The 19,316-nt window shown below is 44.6% G+C and overlaps 1 protein-coding gene across 2 annotated transcripts in view; it reads right to left on the bottom strand.

Moving 5' to 3' along the window:
* unc5b (unc-5 netrin receptor B) overlaps positions 1-19,316 on the bottom strand; it is a 269,146-nt gene that overhangs the window by 76,304 nt on the left and 173,526 nt on the right. For both annotated transcript variants that reach the window (XM_043679162.2, XM_087982409.1), the window contains exons 2-3: positions 14,569-14,790; positions 806-949 (exon numbers count right to left, since the gene is read on the bottom strand). In XM_043679162.2, the coding sequence (XP_043535097.1) occupies positions 806-949; positions 14,569-14,790 (366 nt within the window). The remainder of the gene's footprint in view (positions 1-805; positions 950-14,568; positions 14,791-19,316) is intronic.

Below are 19,316 nucleotides of genomic sequence, written 5' to 3'. Positions count from 1 at the left end.
CTGGTTGATATAAAAGGATGAATGCCAGGGAAACTGAGAGGCTGATTGCCTGACTGAGTGAGAGGCAGTGCCATTGTCAAAGACTATGCATTTACAAATAAAGGGTGATTGGTGATGGGATACCAGCCTCTGGACAGTTATTCAAAAGGTAGGGACACTAGTATGGTGCTCATGAAGGGCCCCATGAATGGCTAGCCATTCCATTGTGTGGGAGAACACAAGTGTCTGAGATGAGTAGCCTCCCTACTGGAAACATAAAGCCTATCTCACCTGGTATTTCCTGGGATTGCCAGGAAGTACCACCAAGCCCGAGTCTACTTAACCCCTGAAAGCAGGCTCTTTCAGAAGGATATTGCAGGTTCAAATTCCAGTTAAGATTGAGTGCAGACATCTCAATGGAAGGAGAGAGTGAATTCAGAACGAATCACTTCAGTATGGGAGCTCACTTCTAGATTGCTTCAATAGCTGTTGTCAATGGGATGGTAAGATTGGCATTAGCAGAGGGATGGGTTGGGTTCCTGTGCCTCACTGTAAACAAACAGCTGCAAATTAACCAGGTCCACTATTGCTTTTGGACATTGGCTCATTCTGAATGTCTCCTTTAATCCCATTGCGCTCCATTTGAAATAGGGCCAGAAGAGGGGGAGAGGAAAGAGGGAAAGACGATTTATTTGTTCACAGGATCACCAACGTTGATTACCCATGACTTGCAAAGACAGTACGGAGTGAGACTACATGTTACAGCTTATAGCAAGGAGTCGATCACAGTGGTGAGGTGAGCAGTGTAATGTAAGGGTATACCCACAGGCAATGCGGACATATGCTCTCCTGCTCTTGGTCGTGCCAGAAGCACTCCAGGCGACGCACTGACACCAGAAGTCTTCTAAACCAAACAGCTCTTCCACCTGCTGCCGAGAGACCTCGATGTGAACTTCCCGGACCACCAGTCCTGTACAAGGAGAGAGACAGATTACATAGAGCCAGGGGGCCGCGCTGTTTGACGGTGTAGCAGCCCCCCCCCCCCCCCGCCATGCGACAAAAGGTTGACTATCTGCTTTAAAGCTATCCTGGATTGCAATCCCATCTCTTTCCCATGACCAAGCCTGACAATCCAGTCAGACCCCAATGTGCCGTTTCATCACTGCACAGCTCGCAGACTTCCTGGAACACTTCAGATCAATTTTAAATGCCTCATCCAATGATATGGAGGCAAGGAGCACCAGCCATTCTCTGCACAGTAAGATCCCACAGTGATCTAACCTGCTAACTGTTTCCAGCAGCAGTAGAATTACTTTAGTCAGAGCACTGAAAACACCTCCCTGGTCCTCACTGGAAATATTTTCCTGAAGAAGGGCTTATGCCCGAAACGTCGATTCTCCTGTTCCCTGGATGCTGCCTGACTTGCTGCGCCTTTCCAGCAACACATTTCCAGCTCATTGGAAATATGCCTCGTAATCTCTAGCATGTGCTTTGACAAACAGGTTTATAACAGTTTTACACACAAACAGGCAACCACTTCCAAATTTGAGCAACTCTCCTGTGACATTACTCCTTGGCAATTGTTAGATGCGATATTTTATCAGGGCTGGGGTTTTTGTATCTTTTAAGCCACTCATCAACCTGACTCGGAAATTTATCCCCACTCCTTCAGTATGGCTGGGTCAAAATCCTCAAGCTCCCTCTCCACCTGCATTGTGGTGTTACCTACTGCAGGAGTTCACTAAGGCAGTTCACCAACACCTTCTCCAGGTGAAACTAGGGACGGACAATAAATAGCGACCCAGCCAGTGCCACCCACATTCCATGAGCTATTAAAAAAAAATGAAGGAACACATACTCTAAGCCGGTTTCATATCTTAAAGCCATAACATCTAATTGTTATTAAGAAAATGTTCAATTAGTACATGGCCAGTGAACTGCAGAGAATGGATGCATTCATTAATTTCAGCCTATGAATCAGAAACACATTGCTATTTCAAAATTGCTACAATGTGAGGGTGTGTTATGTCACATTATATTGCCCAAACAGACACTAGGTTCTGGGGACGAGAGTGGTATCATGAGAATACTATGGTACAAGTTAAACTAGAGGGTCAGGCTCATTCTCCTGGGGCATGAGTTCAAACCTTACCAAGGCATTTGCTAGAATTGAATTCAATTAAATAAAATGTGGAATTGAAGAGAGAATATTTGTTCTAGAGTAATTAGGGATAGGCATCAAGTGTGATGTTCCTATCCAATGAATGCATTTTATAGAAAAGTTAATGGATTCCAATATGCAAAGAGAAAAATATAATTAATTCACCGCTATGCTGCTAAACTTGAATGTGGTTTGATCTCTCAAATTACAGCTGTTACCAGGACAAGGAAGGGTTCAGTTGTAGTGTCCCTATCTCGGAGCCAAGAGACCTGGGTTCAAATCCCAACCACCCCAGAGATGTGCCATAAGATTAGGAATTTGGGAAATATCTGTCAGGATGAGTTACAATCATGACTTCTTGGAAATTGGTTCACCACATTACCAAAAGGATGCTTTGGAGAGGATGTAGAGGAGGTTCACCAGGATGTTGCCTGGTATGGAGGGCAGTAGCAATGAACAGAAGTTGAGTAGATTAGGATTATTTTCAATATAGAGTCATAGAGATGTACAGCATGGAAACAGACCCTTCGGTCCAACCCGTCCATGCCGACCAGATATCCCAACCCAATCTAGTCCCACCTGCCAGCACCCGGCCCATATCCCTCCAAACCCTTCCTATTCATATACCCTCTTAAATGCTGCAATTGTATCAGCCTGTAGAGAGAAGGAGGTTGAGGGGGGGACCTGATTGAGGTCTACAAAATCATGAGAGGTATAGATGGTGGATAGCAAGAATCTTTTCCCCAGAGTGAGAGTCTCAGTTACTAGGGGTCATGAGTTCAAAGTGAGTGGGGAAAAGTTCAGTGGAGATATGCGTGGAAAGTTCATTACGCAGAGGGTGGTGGGTGCCTGGAATGCGTTGCCAGCAGTGGTGGTAGAGGTGGGCAAGATAACATCATTTAAGATGTATCTAGACAGATACATAACTGGGCAGGGAGCAGAGGGATACAGATCCTTACAAAATAGACAACAGGTTTAGATAGAGAATCTGGATTGGCACAGGCTTCGAGGGCCGAAGGGCCTGTTCCTGTGCTGTAATCTTTTTTCTTTGTTCTTTCGGCTATCCATATACACATGCTCTTTGCTGACACAATACATATTTGAAGAAAGGAAGAATTGTATTAAAGTTTGGGAGAAGATTTGTAGCTCGGGTGCTCGTTGTTGTGGTTCTGTTCGCCGAGCTGGAAATTTTTGTTGCAAACGTTTCGTCCCCTGTCTAGGTGACATCCTCAGTGCTTAGGAGCCTCCTGTGAAGTGCTTCTGTGGTGTTTCCTCCGGCATTTACCGGAGAACTGGGACAACACTACCATTATAGGGCAAGCCAAATAAAGAACAGCCAGGGAATTCCTAGAAGCATGGCACTCATCCACAAACTCCATCAACTAACACATCGACCTGGAAACCAATATACAGCGGACACTGAAACTGACAACCGGAAGCGGCAGGGACAGGCCACTATAAATGCCGGAGGAAACACCACAGAAGCGCTTCACAGGAGGCTCCCAAGCACTGAGGATGTCACCTAGACAGGGGACAAAACGTTTGCAACAAAAACTTCCAGCTCGGCGAACAGAACCACAACAAGAATTGTATTAATGCAAGTTTTCACAGTTCAGTCAGGACAGATTTTTGTTCCAGGACTGGGCTTGTTTTCACTAGAGTTTAGAAGTGTGACTGGGGATCTGATGGAATTGTAACATTCTAACAGGCCTGGAGAGTCTAGGTATAGGGAGGGGCTTCCCCTGGCTGGAAAATCTAGAACCAGGAGGCAAAGTCTCAGAATACCGGGTCGATTATTTTGGACTGAGGTTCAAAAATATTTCTTCATGCAAAGGTTCGTGACGCTGTGGAATTCTCTACCACAGTATTATGGAGACCAAATCCTGAGTATATTCAAGAAAGAGATGGATTGTGTTTTGGATATGAAAGGCATCAGGGAATATGGGGAGAAAGTGGGAATATGGAATTGAGATAGAAGATCAACCATGATCATGTTTAGTGGCAGAGCAAGCTCGAAGGACTAAATGGCCTATTCCATCTCTTGGTTTCTATGCATGTGCTACAGAAAGTGAGAGTTACCCATTGAGCAAGGCAGGCTGTATGATCTGTGATTCTTTTTTTACCTTGCTGGATAGTTATTCAGGAGATTAATTATAAAGCAACAATGTGCGGAGCTATGGGGAAAAGACAGGAGAGAAAGGCTTTGCGTTAAGTGCTCAGAGAGCAAATGCAGACACAATGGTCTTGCTCAGCACTTTCTGAATCACAGTCTCCTCTACCTTTACAAAACCTCACTGCCTGGGCCCCAGCTGGAGGACTGTGTCCTGTTCTGAACAACTCACTTGAAAACGGCTGTCAAACCCTCAGGGAAGGTGTAGGGAAGAGTTACCAAGATGACCCAAGAAGTGAGGGACTTATACAGGAAAGCCAGAGAAGATGGGGCTTGTTACTTTGCAGAGTGCAGAAAGAAAAGCACTCAAACGTCTTGCTGTTCGTATAAAGAAGAGGGAAATTATTTGCATTAATGGAGAAGTTTGTTTTTATTTATTTGTGCGATGTGGGTGTCACCGGCTGGGCCAACATTTATTGCCCATCCCTAGATGCCCCTTGAGAAGGTGGTGGTGAGCTGGTCCCACTTGCTGTCAGTTGACCCACAATGCCATTAGAGAGGGAATTTCATGATTTTGACCCAGCAACAGTGATGTATTTCTAAGTCTGGATGGTGAGTGGCTTGATGGGGAACTCGGAGGTAGTGGTATTCCCATGTATCTGTTACACTTGCCCTCTTAGATGGAAATGGTTGTGGGTTTTGGAAGGTGCTGCCTGAGGATCTTTGGTAAATCCCTGAAGTGCATCTTGGAGATAGCACACACTGCTACTACTGAACATTGGAGGTGGAGGGAATGGATGCTTGTGGATGTGGTGCCAATCAAGTGGGTTGCTATGCCCTGGATGGCTTCTTGAGTGTTGTTGGAGCTGCACCCATCCAGGCAAGTGGGGAGTATTCCATAGCACTCCTGACTTGTGCCTTCTAGATAGTGGGCAGGCTTTGGGGAGTCAGGAGGTGTATAAGATTAGGGGCATGGACAGGGTGGATTGGAAACAGCTGTTCCCCTTAGTCAAAAGGTCAAGAACAAGGGCAGACACTTTTAAAGTGAACAGCAGGAGGAAAAGAGGGGATTTGAGGGAAACAGAGAGTGGTGAGGCTGGAGTCACTGCCTGAGAGGGGTACCAGATACAGTAGAGGCCATTTGGCCCATCAAATATGTACTGCCAAATAGTTGAGACAGGAAACCTCAAAACCTTTAAAAAGTACTTGCATGAATAACTGAAGTGTCATAATATTCAAGACCACGGACCTCGTGTGGGCAAATGGGACAGATGTAGGGAGTGGTGCATTTTTAGTCGTGAAAGTGAGGACTGCAGATGCTGGAGATTAGAGTCAAGATTAGAGTGGTGCTGGAAAAGCACAGCAGGTCAGGCAGCATCCGAGAAACAAGAAAATCGACGTCCCGGGCAGGAGCCCAGTACAGATTCAATGGGCTGAAGGGCCTCATCTACACTATATGGTTTTATGCTTAACAATGTCCAGGTTAAGCTGTGCACATGTGCACTCACCCAGCAGCTTGGGAAGATACTACACAGGCGCTGTTCCAGGTTAAATAGCCATGTAAGTAAATTTGAAAGATTTGTACATTGAAAACATTGAATACGAAGAGCACATTGTATGAGGAACACAGAGCAGTGATCAGAGGTCACAGATTAAAGCGACTGGCAAACAAGCCAAAATGCTGTGAATTGGAACTGAAAAGAGCAGCAAAAGCTGATTTAATGATAAGTTTAAACAGAGAATTGGATAAATGCCTGAAGAGCGGTAGGGAAGGTCAATTGACCTTCTTGCCTTATTACCGTATATACAGGACATTCTGAAATATCATTCAGTCTAGTGCCCTCAGTAACCAGGTACTCTGAGAATTCATTAAGCAACACAATACATGATGCACAAAAGCCATCTGAGTGACTTATAAAGGACAGGAGAACAAAGAGAGTTCATCTTTGAGAAAAATAACCTGCATTTCTGTAGTGCCTGTCGCCCAGTGAAAACTCCCAATACTCTGAAGCAAAATTTAACAATGAGCCACAAGGGCAGGTCATAGAGTCATAGAGATATACAGCACGGAAACAGACCCTTCAGTCCAACTCGTCCATGCTAACCAGAGATCCCAACTCAATCTAGTCCCATTTGCCAGCATTTGGCCCATATCCTTCCAAACCCTTCTTATTCATGTACCTATCCAGATGCCTTTTAAGTGCTTTAATTGTACCAGGCTCCATCACTTCCTCTGGCAGCTCATTTCACACACGCATCACCCTCTATATGGAAAAGTTGCCCTTTAGGACCCTTTTATATCTTTCCCCTGTCACCCTATGCCCTCTAGTTCTGGACTCCCCCACCCCAGGGAAAAGACTTTGTCTATTTATCCTATCCATGCCCCTCATGCTTTTATAAATCTCCATAAGGCCACCCCTCCAACTCCGACGCTGCAGGGAAAACAGCCCCAGCCAGTTCAGCCTCTCCCTATAGCTCAAACCCTCCAACCCTGACAATGTCCTTGTAAATCTTTTCTGAACCCTTTCAAGTTTCACAGCATCCTTCCTGTAGGAAGGAGATCAGAATTGCACACAATATTCCAAAAGACCAAAAAAAAAGCTGGGTCAAAGTAGGAGGTTTTTTAAGGAGAATCTGAAAGAAGGAGAGAAAGGTTGAGATGGAATGGCTTTGGGGGGGGTATTCGAGAGCCTCAGCAGCTGAAGGTATGGCCACTAACAGCAAAACCATTAAAATCAGGCATGATGCTCGAAGCCAGAATGAGAAGGACGCAGGTATGTCAGAAAGCTGAGGGTCTGGAGGAGATTGCAGAGACAGTCACTCAGGTGGATAGAGCTTGTAAGAAGGCCTATGGTGTATTAGCGTTCATTAGCAGAGGGATTGAATTCAAGAGTCGTGAAGTGATGTTGCAACTGTACAGGACTTTGGTTAGGCCACATTTGGAGTACTGTATGCAGTTCTGGTCGCCTCACTTTAGGAAAGATGTGGAAGCTTTGGAGAGGGTGCAGAGAAGATTTCCCAGGATATTGCCTGGAATGGAGAATAGGTTGTACGAGGATAGGTTGAGTGCTAGGCCTTTTCTCGTTGGAATGGCGAAGGATGAGGGGTGACTTGATAGAGGTTTAGAAGATGATCAGGGGAATAGATAGAGTAGACAGTCAGAAACCTTTTCCCCGGGTACAACAGAGTGTTACAAGGGACATAAATTTAAGGTGAAGGGTGGAAGGTATAGGGGGGATGTCAGGGGTAGGTTCTTTACCCAGAGAGTGGTGGGGGCATGGAATGCGCTGCCTGTGGGAGTGGTAGAGTCAGAATCTTTGGTGACCTTTAAGCGGCAATTGGATAGGTACATGGATGGGTGCTTAAGCTAGGACAAATGTTCGGCACAACATCGTGGGCCGAAGGGCCTGTTCTGTGCTGTATTGTTCTATGTTCTATGTTCTAGGGAGGAGCCAGGCCAGCGGCAAATTTGAAAACAAGCATGAGAATTTTAATATACGATCTTATTTAATTGGAAGCCACTATGTGTCAGCAAGCACAGAGGGCGCAGGCTGATTGGTGAGCAAGACTTGGCATGATTCTGGCCATGGGCTGCAAAAGGTTTGATAAAGGCAATACAAAGATGGCAGAACAGGGACAGCACAGTGGCTCAGTGGTTAGCCCTGCTGCCTCACGGCGTTAGGGGCCCAGGTTTGATTCTAGTCTGTGTGGCGTTTGCACATTCTCCCCATGTCGGTGTGGGTTTTCTCCAGGTGCTCCAGTTTCCTCCCACACTCCAAAGATGTGCAGGTCAGGTGAATTGCCTATGCCAAATTCATAGTGTTCAGGGATGTGTAGGTTAGGTGCAATAGGCAGGGATAAATATCAGATAATTGGATAGAGGAATGGGTCTGGAAGGGTTACTCTTCGGAGGGTTGGTGTGGACCTGGTGGGCCAGAGGGCTGGTTTCCACACTATAGGTATTCTATGATTCTAGGCCAGGTGGGTTAGCCATGAAAAATGTGGGTCTTCGGTGAGGGGGTGGGAGGGGAATGCTCCTCTTTAGAGGGTGACTGTGGACTCAATGGGATGAATTGCTGCTTTCACACTGTGAGGATTCCATGACTACAAAAAGGCATCATTGAATAGTCCAGTCTAGTGAATAATGGCACAAGTGAGGGCTTTAGCAGCAGAATTATAGAATTCCTACAGTGTGGAAACAGGCCATTTGGCCCAACAAGTCCACATTGACCCTGTGTTGAACGTCAAACCCAGACCCAATCGCCCACCCTATCCCTATAACTCTGCATTTCCTGTGGCTAATGCACCTAACCTACATATCCCTGAACACTATGGGCAATTTAATCATAGATCATGGAATCCTTACAGTGTGGAAACAGGCCATTAAGCCAAACAAGTCCACGCTGACCCCGTGAAGAGTAACCTACTCAGGCTCATTCCTCTACCCTATTACTCTACATTTCCCTTGACTAATGCACCTAACCTACACATCCCTGAACACTATGGGCAATGTATCATGGCCAGTTCACCCTAAGCTGCACATTTTTGGTCCATGAGATGAAACCGGAGCACCCGGAGGAAACCCACGCAGACACGGGGAGAATGTGCAAACTCCACACAGACAATCGCCCAAGGCGGAATCAGACCTGGGTCCCTGGTACTGTGAGGCAGCAGTGCTAACCACTGAGCCATTGTGCCGCCCTATTAGCACAGCCAATCTACCTAAGCTGTGTGGATGGATGGAGTGGGAGAATATGGCAGTGATGGAAATAGCCAGCCTTAATGATGGTGCCAACATGTGGTCATAAGTTCATCTCAAGATGTGAGAACTTTTGCTTTAGAATTGGAAGTGGTTATTTAGCAGGCGACAAGATCCCACTAACTACAGTGAGGTGTCATGTGCTAAGTGAAGAATGGGGGAGCCTTGAGCGATGTTCCCCTTCTGCAAACAGTGCAATGGGACCTTCGCCCACACGTGGACCAACGAAGACGGCCTTGATTTAACATATCCTCGGAGGGGCAGCACTCTCAATAATGCCGCTCACATTTAGCACTGCCTGGATCTGTCAATCTATAATTATGTATTTGCATCCTGAGCTGGCATTGGGAACCTATAACCTCTGGCTCAAATAACTGAGGCAATCTGACATAACCCAAGACTGGGGGCAGGAGAATCGGTCTGTTGTCATTTCTTTTCCTGCTGAATGTCTTTTGAGAAATTCATGTGCAAAACCCAAGACAAACTGCGTCCCAAATTAATTAACAATGGGACTGGGTAGGCAGCTAAAAAATTACATCAGTTCTCTGGTGTACAGTTTCAACAGAAACCATCAGACATATCAAATAACTTACTCTTTATTTACCCAGCAGAGTAACCTAGATACATTTCCCAAAGACAACGGTCTCTAATGTATTTTAGATCTACACTAATGCATCCGGTCTCTCCAGTTCAGTGCTGCCACAAGTAACAAGCACCAGCCCCTCAAGCTGAGGAAATAAGGGAAGAAAATCCCTTTACAAAATTCACTGCAAATTCTCCTGTGCATTTTAAATAGATGAACAAATCTATTTTCAAAAAAAGGCGGTGCGTAGCAATCTGTTGCGAATGTATTGTCATCTTGTCTGCACACTAACTCCCTCCCTAAACCTCTCGACCTTGTTCTCCTCTCTCAGAACTCTGCTAGAAGTCTTCCTCTTGGTCAGCCGTTCCCATGTCTCCGCCTTTGCCTTGGCATCACATTTTAATGGAGGCTTGCAAAAAGTCCTTTGGGATGTTTTGTGACATTAAAGGTGCCAACACAAGTGTTAGTTAGAATCACAGAAGCCGTACTGTGTGGAAGCAGGCCATTCGGCCCATCGAGTCCACACTGACTCTCTGAAGAGCATCCCACCTTATCTGTGTATTTCCCCGCCATGGCTAACCCATCTAACTTACACATCCCTGAACACTATGGGCAATTTAGCTTGGCCAATTCACCCTAAGCTGCACATCCTTAGACTGTGGGAGGAAACCAGAGCACCCAGAAGAAACCCATACAGACATGGGGAGAATGTGCAAACTCCACACAGACAGTCGCCTGAGGCTGGAATTGAACGCGGGTCCCTGGTGCTGTGAGGCCGCGGGGCTGACCACTGAGCCACCATATTATTTATCCCCCAGTATGTGTATATGACATTGCTGACAGTAATTTCAATCCTTTGTTTAAATAATCTTTGCTTCTGAGGGCTTTGATTCTTTTCTGCGTACAATGCCAGGGATCTAAAGATTTCCATTATTATTCACTTGCAGTGTCTGTGATCTGAGGACAGATTGCAAACACACTAATCTCGTTGACTTTACTCCTTGTGTTCTTAGGACATTGCTCAAATCATCAGTACCATTCTGTTCCATACAAGAGCATCAAGCCAATGTCTCCATGGACAGAAATTTAGAAACAATTACTGATTACAGAGGATCCACAAAATGTCATTCTTTTCAACAATTTGAAATCAATATTTCAATGACAGCATTGTTTCCCGGCAATGCTTAAGTTTTCAGCACTGGATAATAAATCATTGTTACGACCTGGAGTACACCATCTGAAAGGGCAGTGGAGGCAAATTCAATAATAATTTTCAAAGGGACATTAGATAAATAATTGAAGGGGAAATATCTGAAGGGCTAAAGGGAAAGTGGGACTACGAAGATTGCTCTTTCAATGATCTGGTTCGGACACAATGGGTCAAATGGCATCCTTCCTTGCTGCATCATTGCATTAATTTGTGAAGCCCCATACTAAAGCTCACTCTGAGAAGATCTGTTCACAAGATGGATACATCCATCCACCCACACTTCATCCCCATCACACCATCCAACAGTTTGCTAAATCAATCCATTGCCTCAGGACCCTAATGACTTCCTGAAGAACTTTCTGATAAAGCTTTGTTGATTGCTCTCCATTTGTTTGTCTCTCTATCACTCATGGGCAGCACGGTGGCTCAGTGGTTAGCACTGCTGCCTCACAGCACCAAGGTTCTGGGTTCGATTCCAGACTGTCTGTGTAGAGTTTGTACATTCTCCCTGTGTCTGTGTGGGTTTCCTCTGGGTGCTCTGGTTTCCTCACACAATCCAACGATGTGCAGGTCAGGTAAATTGCCCAGTGTTAGTCAGGGGTAAATATAGGGTAGGGGAATGGGTTTGGGTGGATTACTCTTCGGAGGGGCGGTGTGGACTTGTTGGGCCGAAGGGCCTGTTTCCATACTGTAGAGAATCTAATCTTAGTTTGAAGCAGTGTATCTGGAGCATTGCAAATAGTTTTTGTTCCTTACTTGAGGAGGGATGTAGTTGCATTGGAGGCAGTTCAGAGGAAGCTCACTGACTGATTCCAGAGATGCAGGGTTTGAAGAGAAATTGAGCAGTTTAAGACGTTTGTCTCTGGTGTTTAGAAGAACAAGAGGAGACCTAATTGAGGTATATAAAATGCTAAAGGGAATTGACAAAGTGGATGTAGAAAAGATGTTTCCTTATTTGGGGCAATCTAGAATGAAAGGTCATAGTTTTAGGACAAGGGATAACAGAGATGTGGAGAAATTGATTTTCTCATAGGTTCGTGAATCTGTGGAATTCATTCCCCAGGGACATTGAGTAAGGAGATAGATAAGACTTTTAATCAGTAACAAGTTTAAAAGTTATGGACAGTAGTTGGAAAGTGGAGTTAAGGCTGAGATAACATCAGCCATGATCATATCAAATGGAGGAACAGGCTCGATGGGCTGAACGGCCTAATTTTGCTCCTGGTTCTTCTGTCCTTCATGTTATGCACATTACCACAATGTTTACACACCCATCGGAAAAATCAAACACTACTTTCTCTCTCCACAGATGCTGCCAGACCTACTGATTCTCTCCAGCACTTCCTGCTTTTATTGCAGATTTCCAGCATCCAATGGAGTTCATTTTTATGGGACAGGAATGTAATTGCTGTTGGGTCAATGAAGACCGAGCACCAATCAGAATTCAACAGGTAGAACTGCCTTGTCTCACATAATAATCTCTATAATTCTGTGATCCAAAAACCAGTATTAAACATAAAGTCATAAACACAGGGCAAAAGTTTTCCCTATCCTGTCTGTTAGTGCTGGAATGGGGATGGATAATTAACACAGAAGTCAGTAAGTGCTACTTATAAAGACATTTTATCTGTCTTGTTAAGCAAGCAGGAAATAAATAAGCAGAGCTAAAAAGAAAACATATGTCCGTAGTGTAACAATGGCTATCAGCAGCAACATGCTACCAGTACCAAGCAAGAACAGACATTATGGAGACAGTGTGCCGAATGCATAATTATAGGTCTGTTCAAAGTCTGAAGAGTATTTCTTGTAATATAAACAGACATTAGCATTTAGAGGCAGTTTAAGCTGTCTCCTGTTCATGTTCTGCATTCCAGTGTTTCACCCTTTTCAAACTTATATATACAAAATGAAACATGGCCTGTACTGAGAATGGTTTTTGATATACCGTGCCCCTGGGCAAGAGACAGAAAAGCTAGCCAGGGTCCCCTACTCCGGTCTTTCTCTTAACAAGCTCCCTGTCTGGACTGTAGGGTCCTGCTGAAACTTACCCATGCGGTGGTGGGGGTGGTGTAGAGTGTGTGTGTGTGTGTGTGTGTGTGTGTGTGTGTGTGTGTGTGTGTGTGTGTGTGTGTGTGTGTGTGTGTGTGTGTGTGTGTGTGTGTGTGTGTGTGTGTGTGTGTGTGTGTGTGTGTGTGTGTGTGTGTGTGTGTGTGTGTGTGTGTGTGTGTCTGTGTGTGTGCGGGCACACCTGTGTCTAATCTGGGCACTGACGCAGAGTTGGACAGGGAGGGTTAATAGTAATTCCTTTTGGAGTGCTTTTGCCAATATTCCGATGGCCTCCCTGGTGACAATTTGGGATGGGAGATGGAGAGCTGGGTGGGCAGTAAGTGGAGCCCAAACGACCATGTAGCACTGCTGACACTTCCAATCTGGCCAGTTCCTCTCACAAAGCTCTAGCTCTTCTGCTGTAAGGTTTTCACCCCCCACCGCACCAAAATGCCAGTGTTAGTAGCTCCTTATCCTGAACTTCCTCCTCTTAACAGCAGTAGGTGCTGGTGTCCTTAGTGACCAACGTCTTTGAGATGTTCATGATCAACATTACAGCTTTCAGTTGGACTTTGATTGAACTGGCAGCACAGAAATAAGCCATTCGGCCCAACTAGCCCATGTAGGCCAGGGTCAATTCTAGTGCAACGGTACCACCCCCACCTGTGAGCCAGCAGGCCAGTATTCAAATCCCCACGCTTCAAAAGTCATAGAAACATAGTGATATACAACAAGGAAACAGATCCTTCATTCTAACTCATCCATGCCAACCAGATATCCTAAACTAATCTAGTCCCATTTGCCAGCACCCGGCCCATATCCCTCTAAACCCTTCCTATTCATAAATCCATCCAGATACCTCTTAAATGTTGCAATTGTATTAAGCTCCACCACTTCCTCTGGCAGCTCATTCCATACACGTACCACCCCCCTGCATGAAAAAGTTGCCCCTTAGGTCCTTTTAAAATGTTTCCCTTTAACCCTAAACCTATGCCCTCTAGTTCTGGACTCCCCCACCCCGGTGAAAAGACCGTGTCTATGTATCCTATCCATGTCCCTCATGATTTTATAAACCTCTATAAGGTCACCCCTCAGCCTCTGACGCTCCAGAGAAAACAGCCCCAGCCTGTTCAGCCTCTCCCGGTAGCTCAAATCCTCCAACCCTGGCAACATCCTTGTAAATCTCTTCTGAACCCTTTCAAGTTTCACACCATCCTTACAATAGGAGGGAGACCAGAATTGCATGCAATATTCCAAAAGTGGCCTAACCAATGTCCTGTACAGCCGCAACATGACCTGCCTGGGTAATAAATCTCAATAATTTGGAGAGTGGGACTAGGGCATTAAGCTCAATTATCATATTTAACGGTGGAGTGGGGTTAAACCTGTTTCTGTAGCATTTATAATTCATATAAGCCTCCTCTTTTACTTTTTGGATTTAACCCCCTTTAGCAGATTGCTGTAATGTTGTCAGGATTCTCTCATCGAGGACAGTTGAACCTAAAGGGATCAGGGAGTGTTAGGGGACCTGGTGCATACCTTTCTGTTCCTTCTGACCCCTGTACAGTTACAAACTGAGAGGAACCCTGTGTCAGTGGAGACATTGAGGACGATCATGGATGGGTCTGGTCCACCCTTGCATTGGTGAATCCCGCAAGCAAGAGTGTGCAACCTTGTTGGATCACCACGGTGCTTGTGAGAATGGGTTATGTCCGTTTACCTGTGATCTGATCCACATTCTCCTCAGTCACATGGTCCTTCTGATGCACCCATTCCCCGTTACACTTGAAGTAGATCTGGGTGGCTGGTGTAGCGGTGCAGGCCATGACAACTGGCTTGTTCTTGACAATATAGGCATCATCTGGCTCCACTTGGAATCGTGGAAGTGGCTCTGTTGGTGAAGAGGGGAAACTCTCGGGAAGCAGATCACTATATTCGGATCCTAGGGGTGATAAGGAACAGCACAGAGATTACTGAAGAGTATTTAAGGAAGGTTTAACTGCATGGCATTTAATATACAGCACAGGAGATTAGTCACACAGGAACCAAAGGCTGTCCATTATCCTGAGATAATGACACTAGTTATAGAGAACTCCAGCACTTAATCAATCAAGCCTGGTGTCATAACAAGTGTGCAGTGCATTTTCTGCAGCCTAATGTGTTTACAGTGTCTTTCAGGACAGATAATAAGGAATTGTTTAGTTTAGCAATGTGCCAACTCAGACCAGCTGCCCTCAATATTTACAGTCACCCATTCCTCTCCGTGGTTGATACAGGGCTTGTCAGTGTGTTTAACATTGGATCTTTCTGCACCTTGGTGAGTGCTAGGCTCCCAGCGTCCACTTCACAAAGAGCTCCTAGTTCAGGCTTTCAGTTCAGTCTCACGTTTCCTCTCTCTCTCCTTTTCCTGTGAGTTATACATTGTCTATTCACCTGTACCCCATGGGGAGAGGCGGTGTCCTTACCCATGAATACGCACTCTCTTGTTAGCAATGCTGCTAATCTTTCAACAACAGCTCAGTATAAAGAAAATGAGGGCTCTATCATTCTATTAGACAGAATTGTGTAAGTACGAGGACTGAGGAGGATCAGATGAATTGCAAATCTCTCTCTCCTCAAATGTTCTCTCCTCTGCCCAGTCATTGTAACTTGCCCCTGCCTCTTGGCTAGGTTCTTTATGCCTGTACTATTTAAACTGAGCACCTATCCATCAACACGCTCGAAGGGCTGGATGGCCTATCCCTGTTTACTTTGTTTCTACAGAAGGAGAATATTACGGTGATTATAATGAGTTAGTACAGCATTGTAACATATAGGACTAAATTGGAGCTTTCTGCACTATCTCATTTACAATGCAGTTCAAAAATAGAAAGTACAGAACATTTTTTGTCAGCCAGCTGGTTTATTCATCAAATGCATCTCCAACTCTCTGTTAAAATAGTTAACTACTAAAATAGTTAAAATCAAGTCTGATTCACCATACAATTAGCTGCTGATTAATCAGGTCAATGGATTGGCAACAGACTTGGGACTTGGGTCTCTCGGCTGGGTCAGTATTTATTGTTCATCCCCAGCTGCCCTGGAGCAGGTGTTGGTGAGCTGGTATCATGTCCACCCAGAGACCACATGATGGAGAAAGAAATGGATTTGAAAGCCTGGGCTAGTAGAATGTCTACTGGGTGACAGAGCATTGTGGGACTGAAGTATAACTAGGAAATGAAAGATAGGCAGCCAATACAAACAGGACAGTATTACAGCTGGTCCAAGGTGGGGGTCAACATCCATCAAGACTGAAAGACCAATGAGAGACAGAAATTGTAGAGCATGCTCTGTTTGTTACCAAGAAAGCAAGAGGCAATGTTGACTTAGATAAACATAACTTATGTAAATGTAACTAAGAAAAAACAGAAATTGCTGGAAAAGCTCAGCAAGTCTGGGAGTATTTGTGCAGAGAAATCAGAGTTAACTTTTCAGGTCCAGTGACCCTTCCTCAGAACTGGTCCCTTTCTCTGATTTCTCTCCACAGATGCTGCCAGACCTGCTGAGCTTTTCCAGCAATTTCTGTTTTCGTTTCTGAATTATAGCATCCGTAGTTTTTTTGGGTTTTTGCATAAATATACGTTGTGAGACTGGCATTGTGAGAAAGAGAAGAAGATGTGGTAACATCAAGAGAGGACCAGTGACTGGATGGGAAGAAGATTTGGAAGCTGAGATGTATGTGGAAGGTGTGTATGAAAGGAAGCAGCAAAGATTGTGGGAGAACTAAGGAAAGTAACTGCAAAGAGAGCAAAATGATGTGGTCATCTGTTCTATGAAGAGAGGGAGAGTGCGATGAGGGGCGTGATGCAGCTGGGATTGCCAGGAAGAAAGAGGAGAGCAGTGCCTCAGACCAGACAGAAAGATGCAGTGGCAAGAGTTTTAAATGTAGTGGGATTGGAAGACGAATGGCTGACTGACAGGAGGGGATGGAGAAGGACTTCAACCAACACTGCTGGACGCACCACATGAAATGGAAGAGAAAGAAGAACAAGGTGGAAGAGGAAGAGCTGGAAATCAGTTATTGCTGTTGGGGTTAATGGCTGACTTCCAGCTTCCCTGAAGGGCAGATTGAAACCTGCTGGAGCACAAATAGACACTAAACCCCAAAAACGAGATGTAAGCAATGAAAAACAGAAGGCTATTTGCTAACTGAGAGAAAGTAAAGAAAGCATTTTTTGCTATTCCGCCCAGCAACAGCCTGTGGAAAGGTAACTCCAGGTGAGCAGTGATTTTTCATGAGGCAATTTAATGAAGCAGCAACCTATGAAATATTAATCTGTCATCTCCTCAAACACACAATTCCTCACTGAGTCCACGGAAAAATCAGCCATGATCTTAATGAATGGTGGAGCAGGCTCGATGGGCAGAATGGCCTACTCTTGCTCCTAGTTCTTATGTTCTTTGGAGTTTGTCTCATTGGAAGAGTTTGCATGGAGTCTTATATTGTTAAAACCACCAAAACATCTTCATTCCTGGCTACTTGTTATTTGAAATCCAATGTTAAATCCACCTCTCTGACCAAACGTTCATCTCTCCTTCTTTAGTGTCTCCTTCTTGAGCTGACATCTTAATTTTCATTCTTGATGAAGCCTTTGGAAAACACTTTGAGATGCTCCCACACAAATAAATGCGAGCTGCAATCATTAGGTGAAACACAGAGTTCAAATCTCAAAAGTAATCTTTGCGAAGTGTTTCAGTCAAGAGATGGATATCGGTTATCATTATTTTGTTTCAGCCCTACAAACACTTTGTCACGATCATTCAATCATCTGTGAATGCTAACATCACATTCACATTAAACATAATTATTCAGAATGTGAATCCTTGTGGAATATCACAATTTGCATAGCATGACACTGCAGTGTTTTCACTGACAGAGTTTATTCTCCAATGTGAAGTGATATGTTCTGTCTTTTAAAGGGGAAGTTGCCATAGTCTTACCAAGCCACAGGGCTGCTTTTATTAGAGAGGTGCTGTGGAGGTGCTGGTGTTGGACTGGAGTGGACCAAGTTAAAAAATCACACAACACCAGGTTATAGTCCACTAGCTTTCAGAGCGCTGCTCCTTCATCAGAAAGCTAGTGCTTCCAAATAAACCTGTTGGATTATAACCTGGTGTGTGATTTTTAATTTCATTAGAGAGAGAGAGAGAGAGAGGAATAAAAAACTGGTGATAGTTTAACCTAAGGGTCACCACGCCACAGGCAAGAGGAGAGGTTGAGAAGGAGAGTCCTTCATTGTGCGGGGACTGAACCCACGCTGTTGGAGTCACTCTGAATCATGAAGAAGCTGTCCAGTCAATTATTTTAAGGTTGGATATGCTTGTCATGATATCACTGTGTGAATGGATAACACACAAATGTCAAATTCCTGTTGGAGAAACTCAGCAGGTCAGGCATCATCTGTGCAAAGAGGAACAAAAGTCAACATTTCAAATCTGATGAACGTTTGAAACATTAACTCTGCTTCTACCTCCAGAGATACTGCTAGACCTGGTGAGTTTCTCCTGCACTTTCCACTTTCATTTCTATTCCCTGCATTAGCAATATTTTGTTCTTTTTCATCAAATTCCTTTCTCCTGCTATTTTAAGACAAGCACTGATAAAGTTACCACTCGACTGATTCCTTTGAATGTCAGGAGACAGCAGGTTAGCTGGGGCCTGGATTCACTGGATATTAGAAGATCGAGAGGGAATCTCTTGAAATTTGCAGAGCTTTGACAGGGCTGGATGTTTCCCTGCACTGTAGGTGCTCAGATCAAATGGTCAAAGTCTCGGGACACTGGGCAAGCCTGTTAGGTGGTGAACCTGTGCAATTCTCTTCCATTTAAATCTGCGGAGGCCAAATCACTGAATATATTTAGAAAGAAATAGATATATTTCTAGACAGTTAAGATGTTTAGGGAAATGAGGAGAATCTGGGATTGAGGATCAGCCATTGGTCTTAGTGAATGGCTCGATGGGCCAAATGGCCTACTCCTGCTCCTAGTTTTTATGCTTAAATGCTGTACACCTGCATAAAGACATTGTACAACACCGACAGCAGTTGTCAATTTATGTTACAATATGGCCCTGTGTGCATCATTGTCTCTGGAACAATGTCTAGCTGGATAATGAATTGGAACCTTTTGTGTTCCCTAAATTAAGCCAGTGGAGTGTTAGAAATAGGTCATGTATTATGCTAACAGTAACAGTAACACAGTATCCTGTCTACTTTCTGAAGTAATTAATCTACTGAGTGACGTTTGGGAAGTTAGCTGCTCGCTACAACATGCTCATCACACTTCATCAGTGAGAGAATCATTCAATTGTCTTGTCTGTCAGCCAGTGTGGAAGGGGTTAACTCCACTGCTCATCTCTGCAATCACATCATTGATAGACTTTCAAAGGTTAAATTACCATAATCCCACTCTCTCAATAGAGAGAGAGAG

The sequence above is a fragment of the Chiloscyllium plagiosum genome, unplaced genomic scaffold, assembly GCF_037043375.1.
Source record: "Chiloscyllium plagiosum isolate Xiang-an unplaced genomic scaffold, Cpla_swu_hap1 HiC_scaffold_43, whole genome shotgun sequence".
Taxonomy (NCBI): Eukaryota; Metazoa; Chordata; class Chondrichthyes; order Orectolobiformes; family Hemiscylliidae; genus Chiloscyllium; species Chiloscyllium plagiosum.
Note: the sequence above shows the minus strand (reverse complement) of the source record. Positions and strands in the feature narration are given on the sequence as shown.